General features: G+C 37.4%; 3 protein-coding genes across 4 annotated transcripts; 1 reads left to right on the plus strand and 2 right to left on the minus strand.

Moving 5' to 3' along the window:
* gimap4 (GTPase IMAP family member 4) lies at positions 1-3,402 on the minus strand. Of its 2 annotated transcripts, XM_084710339.1 has the most exons (3): positions 3,241-3,400; positions 1,251-2,024; positions 1-642 (listed from the first exon to the last, which is right to left on the minus strand). In XM_084710339.1, the coding sequence occupies exons 1-3, from the start codon at positions 3,269-3,271 to the stop codon at positions 638-640; spliced, it is 810 nt and encodes a 269-aa protein (XP_084566465.1). In that variant the 5' UTR covers positions 3,272-3,400; the 3' UTR covers positions 1-637. The 2 variants fall into 2 exon arrangements, with proteins under 2 accessions (XP_084566465.1, XP_084566464.1); XM_084710338.1 differs by lacking the exon at positions 1-642 and having other exon boundaries at positions 1,074-2,024; positions 3,241-3,402.
* Positions 3,403-4,230: 828 nt separating this feature from the next.
* On the minus strand, positions 4,231-8,890 carry chmp4c (charged multivesicular body protein 4C). The gene is made up of 5 exons (XM_084747759.1): positions 8,491-8,890; positions 6,994-7,171; positions 5,618-5,726; positions 5,010-5,136; positions 4,231-4,755 (listed from the first exon to the last, which is right to left on the minus strand). Exons 1-5 carry the CDS (start codon positions 8,711-8,713, stop codon positions 4,694-4,696), a joined length of 699 nt encoding a protein of 232 aa, XP_084603885.1. The 5' UTR covers positions 8,714-8,890; the 3' UTR covers positions 4,231-4,693.
* Positions 8,891-9,669: 779 nt separating this feature from the next.
* On the plus strand, positions 9,670-12,822 carry zfand1 (zinc finger, AN1-type domain 1). Its single transcript, XM_084747177.1, has 8 exons — positions 9,670-9,778; positions 10,305-10,347; positions 10,845-10,884; positions 11,016-11,143; positions 11,297-11,388; positions 11,541-11,659; positions 11,791-11,946; positions 12,558-12,822. Exons 1-8 carry the CDS (start codon positions 9,724-9,726, stop codon positions 12,732-12,734), a joined length of 810 nt encoding a protein of 269 aa, XP_084603303.1. The 5' UTR covers positions 9,670-9,723; the 3' UTR covers positions 12,735-12,822.
* The last annotated feature ends 152 nt before the right edge of the window (positions 12,823-12,974 follow it).

A 12,974-nucleotide genomic window follows, 5' to 3' on the forward strand; every position in this document is an offset into this window, starting at 1 on the left:
TCAATAACCGCTCGAGTGCTTTATGACTGTACACTGAGAGTTATAAACATTACAACATGAGAAAAGCATTTACAGTTTGGTCACAACAAATGGGAATCGTTAAAGGAGCAATTCCTTCAACAGTCATCGACAGAATATTATAGTAACAATTTAGTAGTGCAGTTCTGCCGTTGGTATCCGCCTTGACTACGGAGTGTACACACACACACGACTTTATAAATGATGACGGTCACCTGCCTGTGTAACAACTTGTGCTTCCTTGTTTTAGTTTAAATTAAATCGTAACACAACCCTCAAGACACTTTTAAAAATATGTCACAAACTTATGTTCAAAATATAATTTCATGTTCAAACAGGGGAGTATATAAATCTCTAGACAGCGTGGAAAAAAAGGAGTTTATGTGGTAAAGGCCTCCCATATGATCACAGTGAGTAGATACACACAACTACAACACACAGTAACTAACACGTCTGATTGAAAAAATAAATAAAATAAAGCACGCTGGTTTGTACATTCAGTTACATCTCTGCTATTTACCCTTTTCTTTCTTGTCAAATAAGCAGCTTTGCCATCAGCACAGTGAGGCAGAGGCTCCAACGATCAGGATTTAGAGGGTCCACAGCCAACAGTGTCGTGTTAATCTAGAACCAAACAATGCATTAAAAAAAATACATAAATGCAAGCTTAATTCACATGGCATTTAGCTAAATTCACAACAATTACAGTGGTGTTAAGGAGGAACAGATTATGCTCTGCTATGTTTTTAGGTTTGTCTTTCTCTGGTTATTATGGAGATACAGAAGGAAACGAGACAGATTGAAAAATCACAGTACAAGTGCAAGAAAAAATGTTAGGAAAGGTGTTGAGATACATGTTGTTCAATCACTGCTGCAATCTACAAGTGTAAATTTCCTGCATATCAGCCCGGCAGAAGGAAGTTAAAATCTGAACAAAGGCTAACAAGTGCATCTACCTTAAAGGCACCATGAAACAGAGACATCTGCTAACCCTGGCTAGGACCCATCCACACTAAGAACTATAACTTAAAAAAATATAGTTAGTTATTTTTGTGTGGATGACCCTTAAGACTTGTTGACTAAGAATATTGATTATAGCGCCTTTAAAGTTTCAAATTCATTTTTTATTCACTTTAATTATAATCTTAAATTAACACAAAAAGGCCTCATATGAACTCGTAACATTCTGAATCTCTGACTTTCTCATGAGCCAAGATGAACACATCACTCACTGGAAAGCGGCTCCACCTCCATGGCTTTGGACAAATTCAGCCCAGAGTTCTGTTTGGGCCGAGCCCCGAGCTCCTGCACATCCCTGGCTGGATTCTGGTTCACATCCATAGGTTTCTTCTGTTTCTCCACCTCCTCTGGGTTGTAGTAGCCGCGCTCCTCTGCCACCAGCTTATCCACTCTCTCCAGCAAGCGCCCCACTTGGGGATGCTCCCCGAATATGCAGTTGTTAATAACAAAGTACCTTCGCTTGCACTTCTCCAGCACCCACTGCAGCTCTTTACCCTCCCTGCGGATGTACCTCTCGATTGAAATGGTCCTCAACACCTCCGCCCAGGTGAAAACCACGATCGTCTGCTTCCACACACACTCGCCAAAGAGGCTCACGTGCTCCTCGATGCGAGCACGGTCCACTTCTGTGAACATGCCCACGGGGATGACCAGCAGGAAGGCATGTGGACCTGGAGGGCAGAGAGATGCTCCCCTCACCAGCTCCTCTTTGTACGACTGTGGTGTATCCTGGGCGGAGAACCACCCTGGAGTGTCCACCACAGTCACCTGCCGCCCGTCCACCTCCGTTTGTCTCTTCACACAGAACTCAGCCGCTCGCTCCAAGCGAAACTCTTCCCGACCGATGATGGTGTTCCCCGTCAGGCTCTTCCCTGGCCACCTCCAGCCCAGCACAACCAGACGGACCTCAGGCAGGCGGATGGCCGCCTTTGCTGCTGCAGCTGCTGCCTTTCTGGCCTCCTCATCTGTTCCAGAGGCATCTCCAGCTGCAGTCATTAAATTTGTATATTTCAGTATTTGAACAGGTTGCAACAGAGTGTCAGACTCTTTTAACAGAGAAAGGTTGTCACAATATCAGAGCTCCATAACACAACTGTCATAGCCAATATAATTCCACATAACAATATTCTCTAAAAACAATTTGTGCAATAAGTCAAATTCATCTTTAATTTTATTATAATTATTAATTATAATGAATTATTCATTATAATTTATAGTGATCTCGCTTTGATCGTTGATTGACTATTAAGACTTTGTTTGTTTGTTTTTAATAAATAAACAAACAAACCCAAAAACCCTCAGAGATAATTCCTTACGCTAAAATCCTCTTGTCCATGATAATCTGACAAAAGGTTAGGAAGCCCTGAACTAATTGATCAATTTTAGTTTTTAGTTTACACTTTTTTGCCAACTACATAAAAGTCATAATATAAGTTGTTACATCAGTGCAAGAGGATAAGACAAAAACAGTCCACCTCTTTTCTTGCTTAATATATTAAATGTGTATGTGCAGTCTGTTTCTTATATGTTGTGAGTGTGAATTAATTTCTTCGAATAATACTCTTCCGGGAACGCAATATTTTGGTTATTTTAATCTACCGTAGCCAACTTTCACTAATAAAAACTATTTTAACAAATCACAGTTCAAAGTAGTTTCCAAGTGAATTAACCGCAACATATCGCTGAATTTATATGAAAATATTGGCATAAGACTTGGTTAATAACAGCGTAATAAGGGCATGAAAGTATGTGAAATATTTTTAACCTCCTCTTAACGTCATAAGATAATACGTGTGAAACGTGTCACATCCCGGTTTACGAGGAAATGTTTGACGTTAGCCTGGACTGGACACAGTTTGCTAACTTAGCGCTAAATTTAATGGTCGTGTCTTGAAGGGAACCCGAGGCCCGCGAAAGATCTCGCGAGAGTGAATATTTTAACCCTAATTATGATCTTTCCCGAACACCAACCAAGTCCCCAAAACTAAGCAGATCTTAACTAAAGCGATGTTACATTATGAACCATAAAATGTTTGTACAACGTGCGCAATACAGAAATATGTGTTCAAATCCCGCGAGCCTTGTTGAGATCTAGGGTTCCTATCTAGACACGACCAATTTAACAGCCACGGGAACTCCCCATGTTTGTTTGGCAACTCGCGAGTTAAGAGTTTTAAAAAGTTAATCAAGTTAGTGTCTCACCTGCCGTCTGAAGTGGTCTGTTCGCCTCCATACTATGTTAAACTCCTGATCGTGGTTTTGTTCAGGTATTACTTGTCTTCGGGAGGCTAGTTCGCCGGCGGAAAGGACTTCCTCCTACCTGATGACAGAAGAGACAAGCTAACCGGAATGTTAGCTTAGTTAGCGTGGCGCTGCTTCCGGCATCATCTTTCAAATTAAAAGCTTGGCGGAAACAGAAACATTTATTTTTTTTTTATTCATGTAATTCCTGATGGACGTGTTTATCATGGTAATATCAACGTCTCCAATTAAATCGTTTGATCATTGAACCCTTGATTCCTGAACGTCTAAGAAATACAACTATACTACATGTGGATATTTTGTAAAAGAAACAGAAACAATTTAACACTTGATGTTCTCTTTAAATGTATCAAATTTATTTTGGAAGGATTTTCACAGTTGGGCACTGAGAATAATTTGACTATTCCTCACATATATTAGATTTGGTTATATAATGGATGATAGACAGTGACATTGATTAGATCTATGAAAGGAAAGCCATGATTCTATATGAATGTTTGTCAGTTTTATTATTTAATTTGACATCAGACAGAAGATCAGTTGTAACTATTTTATGTTTTGTTTTATTTTTTGGTTTACTTTTTATGAAATTGTTTTTACCTTTTTACTATTTTGATCTGAATTGTATTTGCTCAGTTTTAAACAGTGTTTTTCAGATGTAATTTAATATGCTGATTAAATGTGTGCTGTGCAATTAAAAAAAAACACTACACCAAATGAATTTTTTATTTTATATACTAATGATTAAAGAATTATAAAGTAAACTTCAATATCTTTACTCATTCTTTACCATTTTCAAGTGGTGAGAATAGTAATTCTTTTTTAAAATATATGTGGCACACAGGACAAACCATGGTGGTCCTTCTTACAAAAGCTCCACAGAACATGACAGTATATAAATATAGAAATTAAGACACTATTAGACAGTAATTAAGGGACGGTTTTATTCCTGAACGTTGGAGCAATATATTTACAACATTAATGGAAAGTCAGACTTTATTTACAGCTGTATGAAATACAGTTAAGTATTCTGCTCTGTGTTAAAAAGTCACAGTTATATTATGTCTTCATCAGGCCTATGAATGTAGTGCTTTATGTACAGGCTAGTAAGAATGGTCACTTCAAAGAAAGGAAAACAGGAAAAAAAAGAGGAAAAAAGAGATAGGAACAAAAATCTAAAATTCAGTTTATTGATTCCTTCACGTAGAAACTTCAATTTCTTGATAAATACAAAGTGGCATCAAAAGCCGATAAGCAAAAAGCTTTTAAAAATATTATAATGCTCTTCATTTTCCCTAAAAACCTTCAAAATTAATATAAAAAGGTGAACAAAAAAGAAATAGAAATCTTTCTATATGTCTCTTTCTCCAGGCGAGAGGCTGCCTTAATGCAGTTAAGTTGCCCATGATGCCAGCATACGCATGTCGTCCTCTTCCTCTGCCCTTTTCTTCATTGCTGTTAGAAAGACAGAAATTGTTAACACGTGATGCTATCAAATTATTATGGAACATTTATCAAGGTTGAGGCTTAATGAAGCCTAATTTTGTTACTGAAAAGACAGCCTGAGATGAATTTCTAGAACCCGGATTTTGCAGATAAAATTGTGAAAGTGGCTCATACATATTGGAATACAAATAGTAGCTGTTGAGCCCAGTGGTTAAAAATGTTCAGTAATTTGGCGTCTAATGTATCAGGTATGTTGCACTTACTTCCGCGCTGACTGGGCCGTGCTGAAGGCAGCCTGCCGCTCGGCACGCTGGGTAGTCCGCCCATATTCATCATGTTTTCCTCCAGATCCTCCTGTTCCAGCTGTTCCAGCTCTGCCAGCAGCTCATCCTGAGAAAACACAGAATCTAGAGTCTGTCAGGTGCATTTTTTCCCCAGTTTTACAGTAGCAGCAGAGCAGCGAATAGATTAGCAGGTGTAACACAGAGGGTGTTTCTAAAAGCAAAAGAAAATGGCGGACTGATAGATGACAGATGAAAAAGCAGAGAGATTTTAGAGATGAGTCATGTTCTGTTGATGCTGATGTATATTACGCTTATCATAGCTTTGTTGCTAGGTGATGTGACATTAGTCAGTGTTCATTATGTTGTTTATTGCCCCTGTGGGGTTAAAATGGACACTGATATCCTGCTCTAGACTCGAGTTAATGTCAGTGGCTGTGCTTTTCTGTGTTATACTGTATATATACATATTGTATGTTTTGCGTCTTTATGCTTGCTGCATCACAAATCGCCTTCTTGGAACAAATAATACATTGAATGTGAAGGTCATAAAAATAAATTGTGACAAAGGAGGTAGGAAAGGTATTAACCTCATCGAATGTCTCGCCGAAAGGTCTGGAGATGGCGTCGCTGATCTCTTGTGCCACGTCCTGCTGCTCTGTGATGTCCTGCATCAGGTCATCTATCTTGTCAATGTCCCTGAAAAAGAGAGAAGAGGTGCTGGTATTGGTACTGGTATCAGAGTTAAGTCAGAGACTGTGCCCCCCTCCCTCACACAAAAGCTTGAAAATATGTGCCCCTCCTCTCCGCCCCTGGATGCTTATAAGATAATGATTATGTCGTTATATGCAGACCCTCTCAGGGGAAAATCAACATGGCTGTTGCAGAGATTTTATCTCTTAAGTTAGCCCTCGACCCAAAAGTGTTTATTTTGGGAATGCACCCGTGTATCGCAAATTTTAATCAGTAAACAATCCCTCTTTGAAATGTGCCTATTACAACCAAGTTGTCTCTCTTGGAGAAGCACTACTAGTCCTCGAAAAGGTCAACGGTTGAGAGAAATGTCCTGTTGTCTTTTAATGGAAAAACTGATATTCTCAAGGGAACATTACCTTTTCAAAGAAATCAGGCGACTGTTTGTGTATTTTTATTGAAAATGGTGATTTGAAAGATGAAGTTGTTCCTGTAAAAGAGACTGGATTGACAGAGGGACTGTAAGGAGCCTCTTGATTTGCTGCCTCATTAAGAACAACACTCTGACTGTGTTCGTGGACCAATACAGAAACATATGTTGTCTCTGGGCATTGTTTTTGTTTGTTTTCTTTGTTTGCTTTTTCAATTTTTTAGTTTTTAAAAATATATATATTAACTGATATCACTCTTCCTTTTCTACTTTCATATTTCTCATATAAACTACTTGTGTGACCCATTAATTCTAGACATTATCAGATGGATGAAGGTGGGAAACGTATAGATCTATGCAGACGTAACTTGCACCTGCACTGTTGTTCCATTACACTGCCACTGCATCTTTAAGTTAAAAAAGCAATAAAAATATTAGTATTTTTTAAATGCATTAGTTTGTGACTCTGGGAATGTGAGAAAAACAGTAAAATCCTTCAACACTGTATCTCTGAACCATCTCTTTATCAGATCATATAGATTTACACTCTTCTATGTGATCTACTTGTAATGTAATAACTTGCAATACTTTTTCCATTTCCTTCCACTGAGCCTCCTCTGAAACAGTTTGGAGCCCATTCACCTGCATATTTTATCTTATTAATATTCTCTATAATATATTCTTTTATTATACTAAGGGATTGTTGTCATGGAGCACAAGTATTTCACATGATTGTTCTTATATAACCAGTGTGACAAACATCTTGGGAAGATATCCACAGTGCTAAATACCAATATTACACTTTTCAAGTGAGATTTCTTGCTTATAGGACCATGTTCTTACATGTCCTCGTGGACCTTCTTCATGGCCTTGGCAGCGTAGCCCATGTTCTTCAGGACCTCTGTGTTGGTGTGCGAGTTCTCCAGAGCTTCCCTCTGGAACTCGATGGTGGAGAGCGTGCCGTCGATCTGTGTGAGCTGCTGCTCCAATCGCTTCTTCCTCTTCAAGGCCTGCAGGGCAGCTGATACAGAAAGAAAAAAAAAAAACAGATCGTTGTCAGTTGATCTCTCTGTCTGTCCATCCATCCATTCATCCAGTCGAGAGCTTCAGCTGTTGGGCGTTAACAAACAGCAGGTACAAGGTTCCTCCCAATGTTTATTTTTAGTCTGAGGTGATTCAGCGACCAGTGCAACACCTCAAGGTTTCACAGTGAACATGAGCTGCTATAACTGCTCATTTCATCAGTTAGTTGTTAACGATTAAATTAATCACAAACTATTTTTAATTAATTATTTTAAGTCATTTTTTTAAGAAAAAATGTCGCAATTCTGTTATCTGAGCTTATCAAATGTGAATATTTTCTGGTTTCTTTAGTCGTCTCTGACAGCGAAACTGAATATCTTTGGGTTGTGGACAAAACAAGACATTTAGGGATGTCCTCTTGGACTTTGGGAGACACTGATCAACATTACAAAGGCAATAAAAAGTCGTATTGGGTCTTCAGAAATCTGCAGGAATCCTAAGAGGTTTCATTGAAACCAACAGGAAAAACAGATTTTGAACCAGATTGTATAAAAGAACTACATATTGTTTCTTATAAAGGTGATATCAGATCTTACAGGAGTTTTAGAGATTTATAGGAATCCTGAGCAACTTGGAACCAAGAGAAAAAGCAAATTTTTAATAAGATCGTGAAAATCCAATAGGAACAAAAGGTCTTTTAGATTAGATTTTAGATTTAGATTTGTAGAAATTTATAAGAATCATGAGGGATTTTATTGAAAATCCTATGAGAACAAAATGTTTTTTCTTATGGAAGCGATAAAAAGGAATTTTAGAAATTTATAGGAAATCTAAGAGTTTTTATCAAAACCGAGAGAGAAAACAGATTTTCTGGCTGTGAAAACCCTAACAGAACCAAAACTTTTCCCCCTACTGAATTCTTGCAGGATTTTTTATACATTTAAGGGAAGACTAATGGATTTTATGATGTAAATTTTTTCACTATGGTTTCTTTCTTTCGGGTTTATTAAAATGCTTTTGTTTCGACTGACACTTCATTGTAACAAACCTGTTATACTTGCTGCATAAAAAACAATCACTGCAGGCCAAGGATCTCCCAGGGAAGTATGTGTGCTGTGAGTTTAGAGGCCTTACTGTACCTAAGAGTATTTTAGCATTTTAAACAGCCTTATTCAATACATTTGTGAGGAGTTTTACAGTGACATTTCCCTTCAAACTTTAACATTATTCAATTATAAGCCCTGGAACTCACAATAAAAGCCTCTTCTATGGAAAAACAGGTGCACACATGTTTTCAGACCTCTACAAATAAAATACCTCGTTTGTTTCTTGTGCCATTCTTCTTGGCGATCATAATTTCCTGTTCTATCCTCTTCTCCAGGTAGTCCTGTTTCTTCGTCAACATTTCCTCCGTTTCCCGCAGTTTGTGGATGGCCTCCTGCGGTGTCGGTCCTCCGCGGGACCGGTGGTGTTTTGACTTCGGGGAGCTCGATGAACTCGAGCCGGAGCTCCCCTTGAAAAACTTTGAGATTTTGCTCATTTTTAGCAGTTTTTGTTGTAAACTGCGCTGGTGACTGAAGTACACACGGACTCTCCTAGGTGGTGTTGATATCCGTCTTACTTGTTTCTACAGGCGGGTGTGTTGGCAGATTTTCCGGCTCGACGGCTTTGTCCTTTCAATTCAAACCAGCCAGTCAATGCAGCTTTCACCACACCTTTCACCATTACCTGCGTGACGTAGTGACACCTGACGCCCTCCCTCTTCCTTTTCACCCTGAGCTTTTCCCCCCTCTTGGTTGAAGTTAGATAACCTAATAAAACTTTTCCATTTCCGTCAATGTCATTCTGTAAGTCATAATAATGGAAAATTCTCAAAATATCAATATCTTAAAACAATAAGAAACTTTCTCAAAATAATGACTGACTATCATAAAATAATAAGAAACTTTCACAAAATAATGACTCAGTATTTCAAATTGACGACTTTAGATCCTAATGAAAGACTTAATATCAATAATACATAATTGATATTTCATTATAATTTCTACAACTTTCTCAAACAATGATTTAGTTCCTGATAATAATTAGAAGCGTTGTCAAAATAATGACATACTTCCCACGAAATATCCCAAAATGTGAAGTTTCTCAAAATAATCAGTTAAGATCTCTTAATATAACTTATGCTATCTAAGTCATGATTTATCATTAAATTGACGAATCTTTTGTAATCACATTGGTAGAAATATATATATATATATATATATATATATATACATATATATATATATATATATATATATATATATATATATATATATATATATATATATATATATATATATATATATATATATATATATATATTATTTATATATATATGTGTGTGTGTGTGTATGTATACATGTATATATCGTTACACTTGTACCCTAAATTAATTTTAAAATTTGTCGTAGTGAAACGAAACTTAGAATAAGGGAAATCTCAGTTACGTGACGTCACGGGGTCAGAGTTCATGTTGACATCCGCAGACTCACGGCTAACGGCTAACTAATGGCTGAGTTAGACATTGGGAAGCATTGTCAAATCGGTTCCTGCAATCAGAAAGGTCAGTTTCAACCCCATCTGAGTTTCAATAAACAAACACATTAAAGTGTGACACTATGCTGCTGTATTTGTCAATATAGAACAACCGGAGCATAGCTTTAGCGTTGTTAGCCTGTTAGCCAAGCTAGCTGGTGTTAGCATCATTTGACTGTGAGGAACTATATGGTTAGCCCGCTGTGTTAGCTCGTTAGCTGTGTTAGCCTTAATCGGTAGGACACCAGTGTTCACTTAAGTTAAGTAAACTTTGCGTATGTGAAATAACTGATTGTAGAGAAATTATTTCTGGCCCTCATATATCTCAGTAGCTACTGAAAGTTCCTGCCCAGATTAAAACAAAGTAGCATCATTGTATAACTTTGGTATCTGTTTACTAATCATTATTAAACTCATATCTCAACCCACTATGTTGTAATTAGTAGACAGATTTTTGACAGAGTTGTAAATCAATGAGTTGCATGTGTTTTAAGGTCTGTTGATGAATGCAGCCCTGACACTAACTGTTTTTTTCCTCCACATTCTCCATTTAGATTTCCTTCCATTTGTTTGTGATTGCTGCAGTGGTGTTTTCTGGTAAGAATTTATCATCTCATAGAGTAAAAAAAAATCCAAACTTAGAGGAAGTATTCAGATCCTCAGCTCAAATTAAGTAGTTATACCACACTTTACTCAACTTCAACAATGACAGTGTTGTTTTACATCTCTAATGATGTGTGTTACATTTTCCAGCTATTTATACTGGCTAAGTTTCTAGCCACTGTTATCTGTTGGCCTCTGAGCCTTCTTACATTCCTCACTCTAGTCTTCTGAAGACATTTCATCATCTATATTTTCCTTCAGAAAAACAAAATTTTGTTATTTAAATAAATATAGTTTGCAAAGTAAGTATTAGTAACTACAATCTGAAACTCAAATCTTTTGAACTCACAAATACCAGTGTCTGTGTCAACATCAAAATCAGTCAAGCTCCAGTAGTTAAAGGTGTCAGGTATAAGCAGTAGAGGAGTCACCTCAGATCATTCCATATGTTTTATTGTTGATGAAAGATTTACTGTTTTTGTCTTTTACAGCCTTGAGCACAGAAGCAGAGAGGCCCATTCATGTTCAGAGGTATGCTGTGTTGTTTATTACATATTCCTTGTGTTCTACTTTGATAAGATTACCACTGGGACATTTTTTTCCTTTGCACTGTCTTTAGATACTGGTTGGGTTGTTCTTATATTTCCTCTGACTTTTTTCAGGAGCCAGTCAAAAGGGAACCCAGAACTGAGGGTGGCAGCACAAGTTACCCATGCTCATTTGAAGACTGCAAGGGAAAAGAATTGTTGCCAGTAATATGTCCGCAGTGTGAAAAACATTTCTGTCTGGCGTAGGTTTATAGTTTTTTTCTTTTTTGCATTCCCATTTTTCTAAATTAACATTGTGTGTTGACCTGTAGCTCAGAGACTTTATATTTACAGTATATTACTATTTCAGTAGCGAAATTGAAAGGTTCATATTTTTTTTTTCTATTACTTTACAGCCATCGTCATCAAGATGATCACAAGTGTGAGAAGTTGGAGGTCCAAAAGCCTCGAATGGCAGCCACAAAAGAGCTGGTGCAAAAGATTGTTGGTTAGAATATCTTCTGTCATTCCTTACTTGTCCACATGGGATCAGTGTTAAACAAACTGTTCTCATCTTTGTCATAACTAATGTTCATATGTTTGTTTTAATCAGCCCACTTACATTTAGATGATGTTTGTTTTACTCTCGTGTCTTCTCAGAGTCAAAGGATGGATCCAAAAGTAAAGGACGCAGAGGAGCAAAGAACCCTGCAACTGCAGCTAAAGTAGCGTTAATGAAACTGAAACTGCACGCTGCAGGAGACAAGGGACTGCCACAGGTAAAATCACAGCTGTTTTATTTATAATAATGTGATAATAACTCTTCATATTGATATGTTATCTGCAGTGTACCTCTGTGTTTGTTATTTTGTTGAACTGATCATTTTCTCTCTCGTTTTTGCCTTTCCAGACAGAAAGAACATATTTTCAGGTTTATCTTCCTAAAGAATCCAAAGACTTGAGCCAACCCATGTTCTTCTGTTCCAAATGGAGTGTGGGCAAAGTTGTGGATTATGCAGCTTCTTTAGCTAGCCTCAAGAACAACAATAACGTACTGACAGCGAAGGTAACCGATAGCATGAGTCGACTCCCTGTTAATCACAATGAAGTTTTCACAACACACTTACAGCTACCATTAAGTGATCTGCTTACCTCACCATACTTTTAGGTTTCTGTACCTACCTTGTATTGTCTTCTTCATAATTTCCACTTCTTAAAATATGGTTTTAAAAAAAGAGGGTGAAATTCGGGTGTTATGTATGAACAGTTTCCTGCCTACAGCTGTGACAGGAGCGAGACAGAACCCTGTTTACAGGAAGCTGAGCTAACTAGTGTTAAATGTGTTGCATGCCTGTTTTTGTAACAGTTGGGTTACAGTTGTAAGCATGAGCACCAAAATCTAGATTTGAGATGGTGACTTTTTGTCAAGTGAGGATGCAAAAACACAGTTTTATAACATAAATTTTAATAGTCAATTCTTTTTTAAATTAAATTATGCTATTTTCATAAATGTCTACAGCAACCTAAACCATAGCAAATACAGTAATGTGTACATATAATCATGGATAACTAGACAACAAATGTATATTGGAAAGAAAAAATAAAAATAATTTAATGTCACACAACACATTCCATACTTCCATCTTAACAGTGTACCTCTTTGCTCCTCATTTTCAGAAGCTGCGGTTGTGTCACCCTCAGACTGGTGAGGCTTTCCGAATGGATGACAGCCTGATCTCGCTGCTGGCTCACCCAGAATCTCCCCTGTACAATGGGGGTAATTTGATCCTGGAGTACCTGGACAATGAGTGCACAAGCCTGGAGGATGTTTCTGACTATATCACACCGACCTGACAAACCAACACAGGCTACATACAACGTGGATGATTTGTGTACACCATTTGTATTTCTGTCAATAAAATATTTTATTGAAATATTGAAACTTGGCTCTACATTTGTCACTGTAAGATTTTGCAAAAATATGTGTGTAGTATAATACAGCATCTTAAGTCACAGTACAATGTGTTATTCTTATCACATTGCTGGTGTGATTTAATTTTGCTGACTTATAAGTCATGTTATTATACATGATGT

The sequence above is a fragment of the Lutjanus erythropterus genome, chromosome 21, assembly GCF_056507025.1.
Source record: "Lutjanus erythropterus isolate fLutEry1 chromosome 21, fLutEry1.hap2, whole genome shotgun sequence".
Lineage (NCBI taxonomy): Eukaryota > Metazoa > Chordata > Actinopteri > Lutjaniformes > Lutjanidae > Lutjanus > Lutjanus erythropterus.

Excerpts from the sequence above, each read along its gene's own strand:
- chmp4c (XM_084747759.1), bottom strand. The coding sequence starts at position 8,713 with ATGAGCAAAATCTCAAAGTTTTTCAAGGGGAGCTCCGGCTCGAGTTCA. Across the intron at positions 5,137-5,617 it reads TCGGCGAGACATTCGATGAG|GATGAGCTGCTGGCAGAGCT; the intron begins GTTAATACCTTT and ends GTGTTTTCTCAG. Across the intron at positions 4,756-5,009 it reads ACGGCCCAGTCAGCGCGGAA|CAATGAAGAAAAGGGCAGAG; the intron begins GTAAGTGCAACA and ends TCTTTCTAACAG.
- gimap4 (XM_084710338.1), bottom strand. The coding sequence starts at position 3,271 with ATGGAGGCGAACAGACCACTTCAGACGGCAG. Across the intron at positions 2,025-3,240 it reads CAGACCACTTCAGACGGCAG|CTGGAGATGCCTCTGGAACA; the intron begins GTGAGACACTAA and ends TAATGACTGCAG.
- zfand1 (XM_084747177.1), top strand. The coding sequence starts at position 9,724 with ATGGCTGAGTTAGACATTGGGAAGCATTGTCAAATCGGTTCCTGCAAT. Across the intron at positions 9,779-10,304 it reads CGGTTCCTGCAATCAGAAAG|ATTTCCTTCCATTTGTTTGT; the intron begins GTCAGTTTCAAC and ends TTCTCCATTTAG. Across the intron at positions 11,389-11,540 it reads GCTGGTGCAAAAGATTGTTG|AGTCAAAGGATGGATCCAAA; the intron begins GTTAGAATATCT and ends GTGTCTTCTCAG.